The sequence below is a fragment of the Micropterus salmoides genome, unplaced genomic scaffold (genome assembly GCF_014851395.1).
Source record: "Micropterus salmoides isolate LMB-PRFRI ecotype aquatic unplaced genomic scaffold, ASM1485139v1 Ms_hic_scaffold_1, whole genome shotgun sequence".
In the NCBI taxonomy this organism is placed as follows: domain Eukaryota; kingdom Metazoa; phylum Chordata; class Actinopteri; order Centrarchiformes; family Centrarchidae; genus Micropterus; species Micropterus salmoides.
The window spans coordinates 43,380,886-43,403,013 of NW_024040040.1; the positions used below are offsets into that span (position 1 = coordinate 43,380,886).

Here is a 22,128-nt window from a genome sequence, read left to right on the forward strand (position 1 = left end):
CTTCATCTTGCCATAAAATGTCAACATCATTTATCCATTTTTTTAAATTTTTTTTTACTGTAGAGCTACAGACATTTCTTGGCAAAGAGTGGAACAACTGGAGTCTCAGAGCTATGTTGACTTTCACTGTAACACCATCTTGACAAATTGTTCTTTATGTCAGGAATCAGTTTTAAATAATAAGTGCGAGGCCAGATGACAATGTTGAGATATCTAAACCAAAATAGAATCAAACCTTTCCCTCTAGTTCTGGTAAGTGCGAACCTTACAGCATCATTGCTTAAAGATTTTAATATTATCATGATCAGAATGGATCGTTTTTACATTAATTTTTAGACAAAACTTGAAAGGTCAAAGCCAACATGTGCGTTGCAGGGAAAGTCTAAAGCGCTATTGTGGAAGTTTATGTGTGTTTAGAGAAGGGCAACTTTAGTGAGGCAGAAATTGCAATCCAGTTGCAGCTAATCGTCCACTTTACAAAATACAGTGTCAAGTGTTGTGGCTACCAAAGAGGAGGGTCTGTAGTAACAATTTTATTGGTCCCTCTTAGTGCTTGTTCGTTAAGCTGTAAAACACTGTGTCCTTTGACAGAGGCAGCTCCAACACCCCTCTCCTCCTCCCTTGTTGTTTCTACAGCACCTCTGCATTCTCCTAATCTCCATCCACCTGCTTCTTCTCTCTCACTGCTCCGCATTATCCTTCTCCACCTCCATCCTCTGTTCTGTGGAGGCAATTGGGGCACTGCTCAGTATGCTAAGGACTACAGCGGGATGCTTAGTAGAAAGGGAACACAAACATTGACAGGGCACTTCCATTGTGCCCCCCCACCTCCCACAACAATCAGCGCATCGGGGCCTCATTTGACTTTCCCACAGTCTGAGTCTCTTTGCTCCTCCAGTACCTCCTCCAGACCTCAGATCAGCCGCTCTCTCTACTTCTTCATATAACTTTCTCTCCTCTGTCCTTCTCTCCATGTGTGGGTAAGTGCAAGGGAATGTTTGTGCTACAGAGGCAGAGTGTCAGAGCTATAAGGTTAACGGGGTAGATAGATGGATATCATATCAGTATCGATTGTTTTGGAGGACTAGACCCCCCCCCGTAGTGCTGTGAGATCAGAGGTGTGGCATCCATCCAGCTCAACAAACGCATAAACCATTTAGTGGGGCCACACTGTCAGGGAGGACAGCTTCAAGCTACATGACAAGTGTAATTTGGGGGATTTTCTGCGATGCGTCATGCCAAAGAAAACATCTCTGCTCAATAAAATAATTGGAATGTCGAGGGCAGCGCTGTCAGTTGCCCGTGAGATGCGAAATGAAATGATGGAGAAATACGATACATTATGTTGCCCCCTCTCCAACAAGAATGCAACCACAACCGCGCACGCACGCACGCACGCACGCACGCACGCACGCACGCACGCACGCACGCACGCACGCACGCACCTCTGTCACTGCAGATGAGATTTGTGATAAGGGGAGCTTAAAACACATTGCATGTTAGGCGGCGATGACAATCTCTGTTAGTCTGCCTCACATTAAGAGCCCTTCACCTGGCCCTGTCTGCTTTTTACAGGAGCGAGGAAAAACCCACTGTAGACTTGAGACACGTAGCGAGCTCAATGAATCTGCACACTGCTGTGAAATGACTTTCAATGAGCTTCCAAAACAAAACCAGAGGCACAAGGTTGGGGTCTGATTAACATCTGCTCGGGCCTTTTCTTCCAACGTGCATCTGAGCATATCCGGAATTTGATTTATGTCTCTGCCAGGAACATGGCAGGTCTGATAGGCAAGCTCTTCTGCAGTTTACATTCTGGCCATGTGTGTGGGGGGTGAAATGTACATCAGTTAGCCAGGAGGATTACCGTGGATCCTTTGGGCATGGCAGTCTCATCCACTAGAAGGTAGAGGATATTCAATGCCACCATTAGAACTGAGATTGTCTGCAAACAGAGAGGAAGATAAAGATTTGTTTACACATGGCATACTTATAAAAAGATTGATCAAATCCTCAAAGTATCTGGCATCATGATATAATTGAATTGCGGGGGCCTTGCTGATCCGTAAGTATGGTAATGCATAATAACCATCTTGTGATTGTAAACTGTTCCAACATTAAGCTTCTCAAAGCCTGAACAATGTGGGGGTTGTTTGATGCACGTGCCATGCCTCTCACATGGCCTTACTGCCTTATTCAACAATATCAGACGGCATAAATAGTATTCCCACACTATAATCTTTTGAAAATCACAGTTGTTGCAGGTGGCTATTCAGCATTGTCTTAAACAGCTATTAGACAAAAGTAGTTTCCACACCCAGAGTCTGTGGGAAAACTGCAAGAGGATGGGGTTTGAGGTACAGGGTGTTAGTCCCTATGGCCACCAGCCAGGCTGTATGTACGCCATGAGTAAACAGTTTGGGCTTAATGATAGGTCAGTCCCAGCACTCACCGTTCCTGCGAGCAGGATCAGCATCACTATGGGATACAACAAGTTCTTCTCCCAACCTGATGCCTTCTTTCTTCTCTCTGAGAGGAAATTAAAGAGAGACAAAATGTGAGGTTATTAGTCTAAAGAAATCTATGTATAAGCAACTCTTTAATAACAAGACTCAGGGATGAGCTAAACTCCTCCATTACGAACAACTTTCCACGGCTGGTTAATTAAGATATTCATCAAAGACAACTACTGAAACTTCAATCCCTCTGGCTTTATTTACAGGGTTTGTACAGCTTGGTTTGGTAAAACATATCTTGTGTGTGTGTGTGTGTGTATCAAATACAATCTCACCTATCATCGCAACCACCCCCTCCAGGTAATATCCTTTTCATAACCTTCAAAAATGATGCACTTCCTCTTTAATTAGCCACACTCATCATTGCCTTAATTAGTGGAAACGATAATAAATTCTGGATGAAAAGAAATGTAGCAAAATTAATACTGTGATTTATATTTTTGGTCAGAATGTGTGTGTGCGTGCGGCGGGCAACTAATGTGCCTCATTCTTCCGAGCCAGATGAAACATTTCAAGTTTATATCTTCCATCTTCCTCTTATTTCAACAGCTCATCAGTCATGATTGTAGACACTGCTGACAGCCTGTAGACCACATGCACTGACTGTTCTGTTAGGGGCATCCACAGTGCCCTTACAATGTGTTTCTGACTGCCCTCTAGCCCTTGCCATATTGACTTTCTTTCTCCATTTCCAACCTTGTTAGTCCTCCTTATTCTCAAAGTGCACCCACCCTGCCTGCCCGAGAAGTTTGCCAAGTGCACTTTATATGCACCATCCTTCTAAATTAATGACATCACTAAAAGGCTTGCTACAATATAAAGTTTGCATCTTGTCCAATATCCTAAGTGCCTTTGTGCTCCCCCCCGCCACCACTACCCCCACCCTACTCCCCAAAAGGCTCAGGCCTCATTTATAATATCCTAAAATGGATGGAAAATTATCAGGCAGTTCTGGTCCAAGTCCAAATTAAGAAATTAAGGCAGACGGGGAGAAAGCAGTAGCCTGTCAGCAATATGAAAAAGGCAAACTTCTTGGCATATATTTCCATGGCAATTCAAGGTCTTAACACAAAATATATCAGCCCTGTTGTACAATACAAATACTTACCCAATTTATTCCTCTGATTTCTAATATTGTCCAGTTCTTTGTTGAGCTGGTGAGCAAGGCTTCCTTGAGTATATGTGTGTGTGGACGATCCTGCGGAAACAGAGACCACTGAAATTAATTACATTTGTTGCATGATTAGATGTTGTCTAGGGCTGCAGATAACAATTATTTTCATTATCGATAAATATGCAATGGTAAACAGTTCTGAGATTCTTGCTTTGTCTGCCCAACAGTCTAAAACCAAAAGTTCTAAATGCTAAAAAACACATATGTTTGAACCAGAAAAGGTTTGGCTTCTGTGCTTCATTAAACAATCAAAATGATTAATCGATTATCAAACTAGACAAATGTTTTTTAAGAATTGACAAATAGTTTCAGATTTAATGTCATTTGAACAAACATACTGCATCTGCACGACCACGTAAACTCTTGATTCAGATGGAAAATGGTATTTTCAGACATTTCTCGTACACCAAATCAGTAGAAACAGAATGACTTAATTAAGAGGATGTTAACTTCTCACTGTATGTCTTAACTCAGCATATGGCATTTGACTTTATCTTTATTAAGAACACCCATCAAAACAAGTAATCCTACTCAGAACATAACAATGTGATCTCAAACAAGTAAAAATAATCTCTTGTGTCAGGAGCTGTCTAGCACATGCCACAACTGGTTGAATGGGCTGGAGAAGACAGCAAGGGATTCTCCAGGAAAACCACAAGGCCAGCTCATTTAAGGCTAATTTATCTATTTGACTCTTGTTTTCCTTCCAACTTGACGCACTAGCGTAAAGGCCCCTAGGAGCCAAAGTGGAAGAGTATCCATTTGCATCCCCTGGGGTGATTGGCAGATCAAGACCAATTAGTCCCCGTGTTACACCGTTACTAGCGTGCAATAAAAATACCATCTTTCATCTTTGTTACAGGAGTGAAGGACCAATCACTTTGATCAAACCTTTTTCTTCCCCCTGTTATTATGACACGCCCTGTCTGGATGGGTTTAAGTAGGCAAAAGAGGTGAGATAGACGGGGCAAGAGAGAGTTAACAGTCGTGTCTGTGCCCTCGCAGATACCTGTCCCAGGATCTAAGCAGGGGAAAGTTTGAACCCTCCGAGCAAACGCAATCGCAACACAACAGGAAATGTCACGGACAGTTCAACAGCTCTTTTACAGAGACGAACTGCCTCAGGGTAGCCAAATCTGCTTAGCCGCAAGTGAAGTAATCTATCACCTTTGTGCATAACATATCTAAACATGGCCTTACTCGTCACCCAGGACAGATAAATGATTGATAAAATGAATAGTAGTTTCTTAATATTCATCAAAAATAGCAGATCTAACTGAAAACAAAGAACAATATCACCACTCTTTTAGGGCTGTACAGGAATACGGTGATATATTCTACTGCAGTACATGCAATGACATCACTCCAAACTGAAGTTAAATATATCCTCCTTCTCCTTCTGCTGGCAGCATCAAGTAAAGCACTGAGTTACAACGAGGCAGAGATGCTGAGTGAGGCTTCTGGCAGCCAGGAAGGGCCAGAGTAATTCAACGTATCCTCTCCAACCTTCACCACAGCTGAAAAATTACGTCATCCACACATATGCTAAACACCATGCTGAGACAACAGAGGCACCGGCAAGGTCATTGTGCCGCATAGCATCTGGACAGGCGCTCTGTTGCTCTGCTATCAGCAGATCAGGGTCTTGAGAGGGCAGTGTGGAAAAGTGTGTGTGCCACATTGCCTGTACTGCAGTATATTTGTGCACTCCGGTTACTTGATTGTGCTTTTACAATTTCTTCTAAGCTAGTAACCCGTTTATTTCAGAAACACAATGGTCGTTTAATTGGTTACAATCTACAGGCATTATTTGTTGACAAAGATTTTATCATAATTATGTTCTAACTTAGATTTGTGAAGTGATCCACTGTTTAGCATCTAGTGTTGACCATAATTAAGAGTTTAAACCACAATTAACCATCACGTTTCTTCAACTTCCACCCAGGACCAAAAATCAGCCTTTAAATTCAAACGAAATAACGATTTGATACTTTTCGTGATATGAAAGACATGAAAATTTTTATCGTGATAACATTTTTGGCCATATCGTCCAGCCCTACCTCTATCCACCTATCAGTAGTCATGGTTCTGATGTGAAGCAAGTAGAAAATCCCCAAATCATGAAACCAGACAGAATGGATGGATGCATAAGATTTCAGCTGTTTATGTGACAAAATTCAATTTAAAAAGGAGACAAGGCCAGTTGGGCTAAGTCTTCCATGAGTCAAACTAGCTCTGAACAATTTTGAAAAAAATATCTAATTGCAATTATTTTGACTGATATTGCAATTGCAAATTGCTTGTCATATTGGAGATAATTTTCATTTTTACATAATTATTCTCATTTTCAATGTAAAAAAACATATTTAGATGATTATGGTGTGATTTTTGCAGGGATCTGTACAAAAAAAAAGATTGGTATATAGCACTATAGCGTTAGGCTATATTGCAATTTCAGTAAAATTTCAATTTCGTCATTTCTGCTTTTTGGAGCAAGCACATTTGGCCATTTTTGCTTCAAACATAACTTTACAAATGACAAACTTCTGTAAACTTAAGCCTCAATACATTTAAAAGCAGTGAAGGAAGGGGTCAACATTGTGTAGCAAGCCAGTAGGTAAATTGTAAAAAAAATAAAATAAAAATAGTTCTCGTAAATTAAGTGTTAGAAGCTTATCTGGTTCATCATACCCTTTATAAGGAAAACAGACACATGTCCAGTAAGCCAATTTAGGCCATAACCATCTGATCCGCAAGATTTTAAATATCAACACTGTCATTACAAATGGGCAATTACATGTAGAGGGAGGACAACAAAGGGCCAGATGTGTAAATAAACACTGATGCATCAACTGATGTGGCTCAACAGCCCACATCTACAAACACAAACTGGGTAAGAGGATAATCTATTAGAGGAGCTGGATGCGGAGCGGACACAGGTGAAGCAAGAAGACAACATTGCTCGCCTCTGGAGTGTGTCCTGTGAACTGTTCCTGAACCGCTGTCTGCTCAGCGCTCTCAGCACATCAAAGGGACACCACTCTAGTGCCTGAGTGGGCGTGAACGTTGAGTGTGTGCATGTACATACAGTATGTGCATAAAAACAGTCATGTCAACATCCTCTAATTTCCACCTTTTTAACAGGCAAAAGTGGATGGCAGCTTGGCCTCTATGGACACATTAAGATGTTGACCACAGTTGTTTTTTTTTTTGCCCCACAGAGTCTTGTAAAGATCAAACAGTGTTGGAGATGATAAGAAACAGATTACAATTATTCTATCAGTTAGTTCAAAGCAGAACAGTGTGGAATGAGCCCTAAAGAACCATACGCATTGGTGACAGTCTATGAACGTGGCCGGCATGGCATTCAAAAACATTCGTTATCAGGGAGCGATCTCCCTTACCTCCCTGGTTTGAAAGACACTCATCCCTCCTCATTTACTCGCATCTGTACACTTGGTTGCGTGCTTGAGTTAATATTAAAGTAGGTTTTGGAACTTGGCCCAAATACTTCCTGCTTTTTGAGATTATTCAACGTCAAACAAGGAATTTGGGAACACAGAGGGCTGGATGTGAAAAGGAAATGCAGGCGAAGAAAATAACATCTTTGCCATCCTTAAACTCTTTCAACTTTCCCTTTGTGGATGAATCCAGAAAACAGCGTAAGGCTCCTGGTATCCTTTGAGAAGTCACTGAAAAGTTGCTTTAATGTCCACAGGACCAAGCCAAAAGTTCTCGTAAAATATTTCATTTCCATCCTATTACCCAAGCTACCATTCTGGGCCTGACATTAAATGGCAATCATTTCGCCAGCAGTGACAGCAGTACTGGAGTGTCCTAAATGGATCCTTAAAAACTTCCTTAACATAAAATATGGTCCTTGTCATTGTGGCTGCTTTGCCCTTTAGCAGAAAGTTATGAGTGTAAGACAGCGGTGGGGAACGGCCCGTGTTGAGCGTGTGTGGATTTTTTTTCCCAGTGTCTGTGAATGTCTGTGTGCCTGGCTGAATTTTCAGTGTTAATTGATTCCAGTGTGGCGCGCTCCATCACACCCAATAGGGCAGTCAACCCCTCCCCTCCCCTGTAATGTGCCAACACGTCTCCCACAGACATACCGTTTAATCTCCTCTGAAGGGCTTCCTCCTGCAAATGGATGCAGTAAATCTGCTCATCCAGGTCCTCCAGGATCTGAAGGGGAGGGAGCAAAGGAGGAGGAGATGAAATGGGTTATAATTAGGCCCAAAGTGGGACTGGAGAGATGGCAGATGGGAGGATGAGTTGGTGATGTATTTGTAGTCCTCTGTCGCACATGTAAATGGAAAACTGAGACAGACATCTTTCAGAGAGGAGGAGCAAAGGGGCTTGAAGTCTGAGCAGAATTAATCAAGCTCAACTCGACTGTCTTTCAGAGAAAACTTCTACTTTTATATATTTACTGAACAACCATGAATATTAATTACTTACTGTTGGCTTCACTAGTAACTGGCCCATGACCGTGAACATCCTGGACAATCCCACAGGAGTGCACACTACATATGAACACAGAAAAAAAGTGATCAGCTTGATTGTTTAACCATAACATGGTGAACTAATTCAGCAATATTAAATCGATGGTACTTTAACACCACATCAGCAATAACATTTTGTTTTTTCAGTGTGTATGAGAAGAAATTAAATGACTTACTAAGTAAAAGCAGTCCTCCCATTAGAGATATACAGGAGTAGAGGTATGGTAGGTAAAATTCCCAAAGATCTACAGAAAGAAATGCATTCATTTAATAAAATATAGACTTAAAAGAAATACAGGTAGTGCCACAGTTTAGAAAAGAAATCCTAGTAAAACCAAAATATGTCTCTTTTTTACATTTGGATTTTTGAAGGGATTAAACAAACAAAATATAATGTGTTCAATGTGGTATTGCCAATTCCAGTCAATGCTAAGCTAATCAACTCGCAGCTCAAGCTTCTGTTGGAAGCAAAAAAAAAAAAAAAAAACATTTCCCAAAATTTCAAAGCTTTCATTATAAATACACTAAGGGATTTACAAACGCAAATGAAATAGAATTCTTTAAAAAACGTACCGTAGAGTGACTCCATACTGGCTGCATCGTTGTCAATAAGCGCTGATGCCACCCACACAATGCCCAAGATGAGCAAAGCCAGCAGGAAGAGCATCACAAAACTCTCTAGAATACGCGCCCTAATGCCCTGACAGAAAAAGTGCACAGAAAAGAAAGAAATCATAGATATGGCTAATACGGTTGAAAGTTTCATAATAAATATAAAGATTTATAAAGAAAGTTTAATTCTTTGCACTGAGCTGGGAGGTGGTATTTCCTACATTTCAGGTTACATTTTTAAACACAAAATAAAAATAAATTTACAAGACATCTCCACCAAATCAATTCACAGTACACAAACATGAAATAAACGGTCCCACAGATCCCTGTGTAAAACAGCTCTTTTATACACACATATTGCAGTCTATAAAGTGGGTCTAACAGGGGCTGGTGAAATTAAAAAAAGAAAAGAGAAGGGGGGCTGTAAGGAGCATGAAGCCTGGCTGCGTCAGCTACTGTCTGCGATCAAGAGCAGGCCTCCCATCTGGGGGCGATTAGGTGCTCCCTTAGCACCATGGTCGTGTCCTGGGCCGCGCAGACGAGAGGGTTTTGGGGTAATTTGGGTTTTCCGGGTCACAAACTGCTGAGTGGTTAATAAAGTCCTCCTCTACCTGTTCACACAGTTTCCTTTTCCCCCCCTGCTGGAGAGCCGAGCTGTCTAGCACTGTAAGATAGATAGGCGTTCTCATACACATGTCAGGTAGGGGACCAGGCCCGGGATAACAAGGGCTCTCTGCTGTTGGAGCGCAGCTTAAATTGGGTACATATGAGCAATTTGTTACCAGCTAACATAATGGTTGTGCGGTTGCTGTTCAGTATTTGCCAACAGGTACATGAAGGGGGTCTCTCTTTGAAAGCGGCCCCTGTTAATCATGTCGCTTTATAGAATGGAAATGGTTTCAATTCTGCCGATTAAATCAGACAAGGCTTAGTTTTGTTTTTTAAATTTCCCAACACAGTTCATGACACAGTCATCCAAACCACCTGTCCTTTGGCATTTGCATTACAATTTGAGTCCCTGCTGAACAGCTCTCTTTTCTTATATGCACCCTAAAAGATATGTAACTCACTCTTGAGCTCTTGTCTCTTTTACAAGGACATTTCTGACAAACAGCATATGAGCATTATGGGTCGCAGATATATTTGGTAAATGAAATGGCTACACATCATCACACACCCATTCAGTCCACACTTTGGATAGTGATATAGGGATTTAAGCTTATTCTCAGATTCTATACATTAGTGGGGAAAATCCCCTGTAGCATCCTTTCGCTATTACTGAGCAATCACTTGCCTCTCGCCTCGTTTTATGGTGACAAAGCCTCAGCAAGTGAGTGCAGAATTTTCTAGCACAACAGGGAGGAAAGTGGGCAGGGTCTGGAGTGCCCCAGTGTGGCAAAGGTGGACACTGCAGCCACTCGACAGGTAATGTTAGAGGCGGTAAGTGGTAGATTCAGCACAAAAGGTACATTAATGATATATTATGAATAAATATATAACATTAATACATGCATCATAGTGATAATATATCTTAAGGGCAATTTATCTGTATATTTGGTTTTATGCCATAAACCAACAATAAATTCACCAGTCAATGCCGATTAAATGTTTATTCAACCAGCCACAAATCACAAATGGACATAAAATTCTGCTGATGTCTTCATGCTCTTTTGCACATACTCGCATACTCTCGAGTTCAAATGCTGGATGCTGCAATCGAGCATCTAACAGCCCTAGCTCAACTGGCCAGTGAGGAAAAGCACACACAGCAACGCAGAAACAAAAAATTTTTTTAAAAGAGGCGAAAGGAAGAGATGGAGAGAAATAAAGAGGGAGAACAACAGAGAGAGAATGGTGGAGGAGAGGAGTCAACGTCTGAGCGCATCTCGTTCCCCGGAGGCAAGAGAGGTGAGAGAGGAATGCTTTCAGGGACTTCAGCCACGTCCCACACGCGCTCTCTTAAGGATGCATCGGGACAAGTAGAAGCCGTAGGCAGGACGTGCGTCCGCTCAAGCGCACCAGTCCACCTTAACAAGCTGTCCATGCCATGCTGAAGGTGTATTCCCTTTAGATAGGTCTCTCAATCATTTATAAGACTCAAATCATTACCCATTCAGATCATTTAGGGCAAAGGCAATGCTTGTCACCTCCCTTACTATCATCCCTGGCTCCTGCCTCGCTGGACGAACAATCCACTGTGTCAGACAGGATTTGACTGTGCAGGAGAAAGAGGACACTGAACTGTGAGCCCAGATTGGTTTCACTGATCCGTCCATACGCATGACGCTGCACACTGAAAGTTATGTCAATCCTTAACTATTCCTGCAAGGGGAAAAACTAAGTCCTTTGTTCATCGCAAAGCTAAGGAAGGCCAAATGTGCACTTAATATATGATACAAAAATAGGAAAATCCATCTAAGCAATCAGTGGTGATCAAAGACAAACTGTCAACTAGTGAAGGGAGGGAGGGAAAAAAAGAAAAAGTCCTGTGCCTTGGCATCCAGAACGCCCGCTGAAAGTTTCTATTCTTGCCATTCTAAATGTGTAACTACCTCTAAATATAGCAGCTCTGAAATATTCAGCATCCCCTGATCCTCACACCGACATCCAGTGAGGGGCTGGTTAACTGCAGCTATGCTCAAACAAGACAGGAGAGACTTCCAAGAAATGTGTGTAGTGGCCAGAGAGAAAAGTAACCACTTCATCTGCGGTACCAAACAAACATGCATGAATTCACGTATGCGTGCGCACACGCACACACGACCAGAATCCACCCAATTACACATAGCCGCAGAGAGCCTGGAAACAGTTCACAAGCTTTTCTGCCTAGCTTGTGCTGCAGAAAAACTAAAGCACAATCTGTCACCGTCTTTGATGTAGCGCTTCAACTGATGAATCCAGCAGAGAGTTCACCTCTGGAAGTTGAATGCCACTGTGCAATGGTGGACAAGTGTGAGAGAGAGAGTGAGAGATGATACTTGGGAAGGTGCAGGGCTGTGTTGGATGTTTGGCAAGTAGAGGGGACTGGTGAGAGAGAGAAAGAAATCAGACAAAGGAAAAGAGTTAGGTGGTGCAGGAGCTTCCTAGTTGTCGCCATCAATCCTTAGCAGGTCAGCAAGCGGTGGCAGAGATCATCCCGCATACCATCCTTCTGCTCACTGTCAGGGGCGTGTGGAACAAGGGCCAAAAGCGTAATCAGGCAGGGAGGGGGTAGGGTCCTTTTTTTTGCTCTCCACCAAAAGGACTGCCCTCTTTGCTAAAGACGTGCCAGATGCCCAGGGACCTTATTAGTGTATCCTTCAACCAGTCGGCCACAGCGCAATGACCGTGTCAAAGACAGAAAACAGAAGAGAGGGACACTCCCCTGTAAAGCTGCACAATGAACTTCTAAAGACTCTTAATAAGACTTCTTTATTAAAGCACCAATGACACCAGAGCATAGAAAATCATCAACATCACATTGTACCGTTCAAAGTGGTGCGTGGGGTTGAAAATGTTGTTAAAGTTCAGTAACTTGGTTTTCGGGATGTGAATTTAAACTCCTGTTTCCCTGCTGGTTTCACGGCGGACTGGCCGGATGAGTCAGAAAACAACCCAATATAAACGAAGACAGCAGCTTCAATACTTTCTGATGTTTGCCAAATTTTATTGGACATCCTACAGTGGCAACAGCTTGTTGCGATTACAGAAAGGTGTCAGACTGATACGTCTTCAAAGAATAACTGGCTTATTATCGTCGAGATAAAAAGGTGCACCTAGACTCAGATTCAACATTATACACTGTCCTACTAAACGATATGTAAATGAGTTGTGGTAATTCAGTTTACATGTATGATGCCTGATATCTTCCTTTGAAATCTGGTAGAGAATCAGTTAAGCTTAAGAACTTATCATTTAGTTTACAAAAACTGAGTCACGAGAGATGGGGACAAAAATCCTGAGCAACTCGCTTGTTCTTTTTTAAATTCCCAGCTCGAACTAATATGTTGCCATGGTAACGAACATTGTAACAGGCAGCTTTAGGGAGACACTGTGACCTTAAAGGAAGGTATGTAAACACCACTTTATATTCTCCGACTGGCCCTGCCCGAAAGAAGGCCTGGGAAAAATGTCTGCATGTGCAGGAGATTTGAAATAAATATCCAAGCCCCCATTGTGGAGCTCCAACAAAGAGGAGTATCTTAGTAACACCACACGGGTTTGCTCGGCGAGACGTTTTCTCTCTCTTCCTCCCCTACTCCTCCCCTCCACAATAAACACACTTCTCATCATTGGCGGGTTAGGGCTTAGGATGAGATTGATGAGGAGTTTCTTTAACTACCAGATGAAACCTGTTGGCCCTTTGCTGGGTCAGTCAGGGGGTCAGACTCGTTCCAACTCGTTTTAGGATCAAACACATTTCAATACTGTGGGTAAGACCAAAAGACCATTCACTGCAAAGCATACTTTCCACTATTTATTTTGCTTCTTGACTCAAAAACCTACATCTAGAAGAAACCTAAAATATTCAAACTTACTGGAAATTCTGCATATTTTTTACAATAACTGTTAGCAGCTCAGGCTGTGCCATTGACATCTAAGCATTAGTGCTAAAAAAAAATAACTAGACTACAAGAGAAATAGACCAGAAAGATGTCATTGTCAAAACTTTTTTCTTTTTTTTTTTTTTTACACCTTGATCTAATTGTTTTTGAGTAAATATAGATTCAAGATATCACACTCATCATGTATAATTCTTAAGCCAACTTAGGTCCCTTGATATAAATAGAAGTCTAAACAAAGGCTGGTCTGATGTCTTCACAGTCTTTGTCACACGCTGATCATCGCAATAAGGATGACAGGGATGGTTCTCATCATTATAATGCCATCTACTGGTGATATGGAGACAAGAGTAACAGAAAGAAATGCTATATTGGGTTTTATTTAAAGCCTCATTTTAGAATACTACTTTATATGCAAGACGCACAAACACACTGTGGTATAGAGGTTTCTAAAACATGATCTGAACTAAAAAACCTGAACTAAACAACAACCTTTAGTGGCCTTGGTGACGCAGCTCGTATGTAAAGATTTGAGAACGCAGCAGTAAAGTGGGAGACATTTTACAGCAGCAAATAAAGCCAGATCATAACATCTGACATCAAGAGCCTAAGCTGCGCTGATTCATCCACAATTTGGACAATTTGTTAAACTATTAATCACTCAGGTGACAGAGCCTCTGAAGAGCTGAACAGTTAACATTTTTTTTTAAAAAGAAAGAAAAAGAAAATCCACATTTCCATCTTTATTCTGGTGGCGTCTTTTAGTACATCGTCAAAAGTAAACACAGCCACATGAAAAGGCTGACTTACAGCGTTAGTAGTGAAATTCATCATTCACTTCATTTCCGCAGTCAAGAGGACCTCGCAGTGCCATAACATTAGCCCAAGAGGTTAAAATGCCACATAAAACCTTATGACACTGTGGTCTAATGCTGTTACTGGAGAAAGGGATAATATCACATTATAAAAACTCAGATCTGTGCTTTAGATTCCTCTTGCTGTCGGCTACATGATCGACTCTGCAGGCTGCTCCGTTTTTTTTGTTTTGTTTTGTTTTTTTTAGGTGAAACAGGAGCGTCACCTCCACCCCTTCCATAGCAAACACACAATATATACTTGGAAGTGCAGCTCAACATTGAACAGCGCTTCCTCTGAGCATATTTATGGAAGATCAGTAGCAAGAAACAGTCTTGTGCAAATGAAAAAGAACAAAACGGACAAACGTAAAAGAGGCCCTCATCCTGCTTCCTACACATCAGGGCCTACCGAAGAAATCCAACCGAAACAAATTAGTTGGCTGAGGAAAAAAAAGAACTGGCTATACACTACAGTACAGACTAATTTTTATGTGCTTTTGCCAGGAGGGACATAAACCAGAGAGGTTTCAAACTGTGACACAGGATAGAGGTGTATTAAAAGTAAATCTTTCCCCCTCCATTTTGCGAGGCTCTATTGTGCTGTCATGTTGCTGCGACTTTATGGACTTTTGGAACACGAGCCCCCAGCCTCTTTTTTTGGGGGGTAATCAATTAAACGAGGAAGTTCGCTGAGCCTTACAACTCGATTATTAGCCTGTCCTTTTGAAGTTTTATTTTAGGGGGCTGGGGAGGGGGTGACAAGGAATCAGGCTTTAAATCAGTGGGGCCGATGCAGCAGTGTTGAAGCGTTTGCAGCCCATGGCCTTATTGGAAGGGTTTGTCAGGATGTGGCGCTGGGCGAAGTCCAGATTCAGACTTTCATGGTTAATGAGCTTTCTGCGGTGGCAGTTACAGTCAGTGGCGTGAGTCAGGGAAAGGGCAAGGACTAGGCACCTGCTGCTGCTGCTGCTGCTGCTGCTCTGGCTGTTAAGAAGGAACCCCTTGCACTGATAGCAAAGCGTAGACATAGATAGACACAAAAATAACTTTCACATTTTTAGGCCGTTGTTTTTAAACATTGCAGATTTTTTCACCTTTGACTCACAGTTAATAAATCACTTAAGTGTCAGTATCACAAAAACTGGATGAACGTTCCAGACTTTGAAAGCCAAGTGAAGTGTGAAACTCATTTTTCATTTCCAGTGCTTTCTTGATGATAGCTGGCCACCTTGCGTAACACATAAAGAAAATAAACGAAAATGAGGCATATAAATTCTAAAACAAACATTTAAGGCAATGTACCTTTTTCGATCCCGCAAACCCCTCAGACTCCAAGAAGAAATAGGCAAAGGGCATCAGGACAAAGAGGCAAAGGTTGGAGAACAGTGACACCAGGTTCCACAGACCTGCAGACACCAAACAGATGACATACAGTTTTATGCAAATACAACTTATTAGAAACCAATAGTCCTTTTTATTCACATGAGACAATGTTTTTTTTTTCAGGCTAAGTCAACTTCTACGGACATGTTTCCCTAGAAGTTTGAGAGCTTTCCCATGCTGTAGTGGATGTGAGGTCCCAACACTGGGGTTTATCTGGCAAGCGTCCTCCTGTCATTTCAAAGTCATGGACTCTAATGCCCCCTGGTGGCTGTATCCAACAGCCTTAACCACAGAGATGGTGGTTAACACTGACTCTGTGGAGTGTCTGCATGAATGACTGTGTCATAAACATGTAAACCGGTCTGATATGTGATAATATGACCGATGAAGCTGAAGCGACTTTTTTAAAATCTCATGTGGTTTGGTTTTAAATCAAGGAAAAGAATCTGGCTTATTCCAGCTATCAGCAGCTGCCTTTAGTGGGACACATTTAGAAATTAAGAATTCTGAATTTAACCATGTTTGGTACTAGAATAATTTTTGGCCCGTAAATGTTCCTATTAAGCACTTTGTAGTAACTAAGTTCATATAAGTAAGTAAGTAACAATTCATTTCCAAAGTTTGATCATAAACAGAAATGACAACAACAAAGAGATGACCAAATAATTCTTAAAACTGAGACAAACTGCATTCAACCACGAATTAAACAAGATGGGACTCTTTCAAATGATGTCAAAGACAAGCAGATTCAAAACTAGTTTGCACATCCCAGTCTCCATCCATCCATCGTCAACCGCATATCAGGCATACAGGGTCGCAGGGCACATCCCAGTCTATTAATATATATTCTTTTAATCCAGTTTGTGTTTTACTGTGAATAGTGGTTTTTAAATAAAACCGAAAGCATAAAAACTGCGACAATGATTCCATACTGTTATGGAGTAACTCTACTCTTATGTATAATGTTATGTGTATTAAACATAAATAGTGTTGTAGCACAAACTGAAACTGGATTCAAAGAACTGTATTTCTTACTGACCTGAGTGTTGTTGTCGTTCTTTAATAATAATAATAATAATAATAATCTTTATTTGTAGAGCACTTTTCAAAAACTAGTTACAAAGTGCTTTAATAAGTGTAAAGACAATAATACCCAAGAGACAATAATACAAAAACAATATAAGATAAAAGCATGAAAACATTGAAAAGACTAAAATACACGTTTAAGATAAATATAAAATTAGTAAAATTCAATAAAATAAAAGGGATAAAATAAAGTCAAATAAGATCGGGAAAGGCTCTCCAATAAAAGTATGTTTTAAGAAGGGACTTAAAAGAGTTCACTGACTCAGCTGACCTGATTTCCTCGGGCAGGCTGTTCCAGAGCCTCGGGGCCCTGACAGCAAACGCTCTGTCCCCTTTAGTTTTCAGTCGAGACTCTGGAACAGACAACAGACCTCTGCCCGAGGATCTCAAGGTACGTGCTGGTGTGTATGGGACTTAAAGTTCAGAAATATAACAAGGCGAGAGGCCATGAAGAGCTTTAAAAGTAATCAATAGAATTTTAAAGTCAATTCTAAAACACACTGGGAGCCAGTGTAATGAAGCTAAAATAGGAGTAATGTGGTCATATTTCTTTGTTCTGGTTAAAAGCCTGGCAGCTGAGTTCTGGACAGTCTGGAGTCGATCAATAGATTTTTGGGTTAAACAGGTGAAAAGGCTGTTGCAATAATCCAGGCGTGATGAGATGAAGGCGTGTAAAATGGTCTCGGTGTCCTTAAAAGTTAACATAGAAATATAGCAAAAATTCGATCTAAGTTGATAAAAACATGATTGAACAAGCTTTGTGGTGTGCTGCTCGAAATTTAAATTACTATCAAACCAAACACCAAGGTTCTTTGCAACAGGCTTAATGTGATTTACTAGGGAACCAGCAGATGGCAGTATTTGTTTTGCCATCTGCTGGACCCAATGACCAGGATTTCTGTTTTGTCTGAGTTCAGTTGGAGGAAATTATTTGACATCCATTTTTTAACTTCACAAAGGCAGTTGTTAAGTGAACTCAGCATTCCAGGGTCTGTGGATCTGACGGGCAAGTATATTTGTGTGTCATCAGCATAAATATGAAAAGAAATGCCATGTTTATGGATAATATGTCCAAGGGGAAGCAGATACAAGGAAAACAAAATGGATCCTAAGACCGACCCCTGAGGCACACCATATTTAACTGGATAGAACAAAGAGACATAGTTCTTTACAGACACGCAAAACTTCCTATTTGACGGGTAGGATGAAAACCATTCTAGGGCAGTACCAGAGATCCCCACCCAGTGCCTCAGTCTGTCTAACATGATGTTGTGATCAATGGTGTCAAAAGCGGCACTAAGGTCCAGGAGTACCAGGACTGAGCACATGCCTTCATCAGCAGACATTAAAAAGGTCATTGGTGACTTTAAGCAGGACAGTCTTGAAACTTTTTAAATATTTTGTTATTTTGCAGTACAGTGAGCAGCTGTTTGGACACAATTCTTTCTAGAATCTTGGCAATAAAAGGCAGTTTTGAAATTGGTCTAAAATTATGTGGGAGGGAGGGATCTAAACCAGGTTTCTTTAAAAGTGGGTTCACACAAGCCGTTTTAAAATAATCAGGGACACAACCAGTAGATAGGGAGCTGTTGAAAAGAGAGATCAAATGGGGCCCAACAGAATCGATTACTTTCAGTAAAAACTTTGTAGGTATTACATCAAGTGGGCTGGAGGACACTCTCTTTTGTGATACTGTTTTTAAAAGTTCAGACAAGTCGATGGGATAAAACTGGTTAAAACTCTGTTGTTGCTGGTGAGGGACCTCTGAGTAAGAGGCCGCGGGGGTAATAGAGGCTCTGATTGACACCACCTTATTGGTAAAATAAGATAAAAACAATTCACAGTCATCATTACTTCCAGCTGAGGCACACGGAGGGGTTGGGTTTACCAGCTGATCCACAGTCTTAAACAGAAACCTGGGATTGTGTTTATGAGTAGTAATGAGTTCAGAAAAATAGTGTGTTCTCACATCCTTAACCATGTTATTGTAGTTAATTAATAAATCCTTCAGACTGAGGTAATGGACTTGGAGACTGGATTTTTTCCATCTGCGCTCTGCTTTCCTGCATTCCCTTTTTAGGCTGCGAATGCTGTCATTTATCCAGGGTTGATTACTAGCTTTAGACGCAGAGGAGCAGTAATATTTAGTGACGACAAGCAGATATGATTGAAGTGATCAACCAGATCGTTGGTGTTGGAATCAGACAGGTGTTGGCTTTGGCTTTGAAAGAATGCGCAAAACTTTGAAACACTTTGTTCATTAAAGATGCGAGAACACACGGAGCTTGGTGAGGCGGCATGAGTAACAGGCGAATCACAGCTAAAAACAATATATCTGTGGTCAGATATGGTCATGTCCACTAATTCCACAGAGGAAATGCTGACACCCAGGGTAAAAACCAAGTCCAGTGTATGACCACGGTTATGGGTTTGCTCTTTGACATGTTGTTTGAAGTTAAAAGAAGTGGCCATATTTAAAAAGTCAGTTGCATTAACATTGTTGGGGTCATCAACATGAATATTAAAATCGCCACAAAGAACAATTCTGTCATGTTTAAGAAAAAATAAATAAATCATACTGTCGCAGGAGCACACGTGCTAATTTCTGAATTAATTATCTGGTGTGACAACAGCTAAATTAAACTGATTAAAAGAAAAACTTAAACAAAAACGTTTTGGATAAGAACTCCAATGTTTTTCAATTTCAATCAAGCATTTATCAAGATTTTTAAACTGGTTAAAAAAATGTAAGTGTGTGCTTGTCGACTGCGATTTGCACAGCATATTAATCAACACCTACCTACTGATTCTGACATTAATGTAAGAAGTTAATCATAATTCTAGTCAATGTTGTTCTAAATATGTTAGTAGATATTTGCTTTCTTTGAAAAGCAGAAATATTGTTTAATCAAAATACAAAAGGGACAAGAAAGGGAGAGAAAATGAGTTAATTAAATAAAAAGACACATGAACTGTGTGATCTACTGACCATGAATGAGGGAGCCATTGAGCCACTGAATGTAATAATTTTTGGGAAAGGAGAGGAGGATCTCGTTACTAATGATTGAGAAAGGTAGTAGGAAGACGGCACCACCGGACACTGCCAGGGTGAAGGTGCACAAGTATAATCTGCAAATGGAATCAAACACACACACACACACACACACACACACACACACACACACACGTTAGGGCTTGTTGAAATAAAAAACACATGCAGAATTGCAACAAAGAAATATCATAATTATTTCTTCTTCAAATCAGCAAATACTTGGATTACATGTTATATATAAAAAAGATCACTTGGTTTAAAGTGTGAGAAGAATTAATAAGCAAAAGCAACTGATGAATTAACTTATTTAGTGAAAGCGACCACTTAAATAGCACTGGATTAAACTGCTATGGGCTCATTGTCAGTCTATACTTTTAATCATCCTTCTGCTACTCGGTTTCATCCACCCCTGCACGAGTCCTAGAACAAAAGACATGGACTGGCTATGTTTCTAGAGCCTGCGATTTGTAGAGATTCGGAGGATGTAGGCCGCCAGATTGGGCCCAGGGGAGTGACCATCTGCTCAGTGGTCCTCAGTAAGGCCACACAAAGTCCCCACTGGACCATATCACTAAAGGAGCTCATTAACTGAAATGCTTTCCATTACTTTGCTGGACCCTCAGGTATCATTTTGCTGAGCTGGGCCAAAACATGCAGGATGCATGTGGCTACAACAGTGTAATGTGAACTGTAATTCTAAACTGACTGATATGTGATACTTGCCATCGCAGTTCTAACTACTGACACAATCTGTAAGACATGAATGTCAGTGGAAGTCTTCCGATTATTTTCTAGATTAATCACCTGATGGTTCGGTCTATCGAATGTGAGAACATAGTGAAAATTTCCTGAAGTGACATCTTCAAATGTCTTTTTTTTGTCTAACCAACATTTAAAAACCCAAAAGGTATTCACTTCACTATGATATGAAACACAGAAAAGGAGAAAATCATCACAACTGATAAGCTGGAAGCAGAGAATATTTGTCAGTCTGCTGATTCTTTTTTTTTTTGTCATTTCTAATTCATAATTAGCTAAATAAATAAGTGGTTACTCAACAGTGCTTGCCACAATTTCTGAAATACATTGTTCTAAAATAAAAAGATATAACTGAAATTAGCTTTACTCACGATATTCTGTTGACAACAGCATCTTCGTCCTCGTGGTCATCTATAATGGAAACCAAACCACTTCACAAGGTGGTAAGAGTGACATTTCATACACAACATCTTTCTTTAAACAGTACTTATAAGAACACAACATTGGCTACATGTTTTATTTGGGTCATACTGATGTATCTGTTGAAACTGGGTCAAATCTCTGATTTTCTTTCCACCTATAACGGCATCAAATTATTGTCCAGAATCAATTATTGTAGGAGTGTTGGTGCAAATGCAGGAACGAAACAGTCTCAGTATTTGAGACATGCCATTCTTAAGGGAATTCTAAGGCTGACTATTGCTTTCTATGGGTCTGTATTTGTTTTAAAAACAACGTTAACATGATACTTTTCATCCACTGCTAATTTATAATTTTAGTTTTTTAGTTTTCACAGTAGAAATTGGCATTATTTCATGTCAGCAATAAACAAATTATTCAGTACCTGTGCTGATATAAAAAAAACAACATATACAGTATATTTGACAGATAAAATAGTATTGAAGAAATTAGAGCATGAGCTGATAATCATCACATTATGTCAGACAGCAAATAGTATGCTCAAATAAATTGTACCAAGCAGTGCATTTAATGCCACTTTATATTTCACAGTATCTTTGTACCGTAAGAGAAAAGATCCGGCTACCATACCACTTGGTGTAAGGAAAAGAGCAGCCCAGATTTCTACTGTACAAAACTCCAGAAGGGATTTCTGGTGCTAAGTGGTCTATTTTCAAAATGTGACAAGGGAAGCCTAGGTGACCTGGACATACTAAATTTGTCCTGGGAAAATGGGATGCAGTTCATCATGTCTGCCAGGGCGTCATTGTTTTCTCCTTCATAACTCAGCCAGATTTGTATTTTCAGTCATGTCTGCCTGCTGTTTTGGACATTTTACAGAAGAACAAAACCTATCCTCCTCTTAAAGATACCACTGAAATTCACATTGTCCCTGAGTCTACATTGTTTAAATATCATTCGATTACCATACTGATATAACCTGTCCTGGTTATTGGCTGGCTGTCAGTAACCTGACCTGTCACAGTTGTTATAATGTGACAAATTGAATTCATTTTGCCACAGCCCTAAAAGCTATTTGGGGCGGATACAGTTTACTCTGATACAAAGCTGACTGTGGCAGATTACTCTACAGGCATGGGTGCGGTCTCTCACGCATACATCTAAAGCCTTCTTGGCTGTGACTACCTTTCAGTTTGAACACAATGATGGGCTCTGTCTGA

The 22,128-nt window shown here is 40.6% G+C and overlaps 1 protein-coding gene across 2 annotated transcripts in view; it reads right to left on the bottom strand.

Moving 5' to 3' along the window:
• The window catches only part of lmbr1 (limb development membrane protein 1), a 38,663-nt gene that overhangs the window by 11,572 nt on the left and 4,963 nt on the right, over window positions 1–22,128 (bottom strand). Inside the window, exons 3-12 of one of the 2 annotated variants that reach the window (XM_038729596.1) lie at window positions 20,860–20,899; window positions 19,667–19,806; window positions 15,511–15,614; window positions 8,772–8,898; window positions 8,375–8,443; window positions 8,155–8,219; window positions 7,806–7,878; window positions 3,625–3,714; window positions 2,453–2,529; window positions 1,868–1,945 (exon numbers count right to left, since the gene is read on the bottom strand). In XM_038729596.1, the coding sequence (XP_038585524.1) occupies window positions 1,868–1,945; window positions 2,453–2,529; window positions 3,625–3,714; window positions 7,806–7,878; window positions 8,155–8,219; window positions 8,375–8,443; window positions 8,772–8,898; window positions 15,511–15,614; window positions 19,667–19,806; window positions 20,860–20,899 (863 nt within the window). The remainder of the gene's footprint in view (window positions 1–1,867; window positions 1,946–2,452; window positions 2,530–3,624; window positions 3,715–7,805; window positions 7,879–8,154; window positions 8,220–8,374; window positions 8,444–8,771; window positions 8,899–15,510; window positions 15,615–19,666; window positions 19,807–20,859; window positions 20,900–22,128) is intronic. The other variant, XM_038729602.1, reaches the window with a different exon arrangement.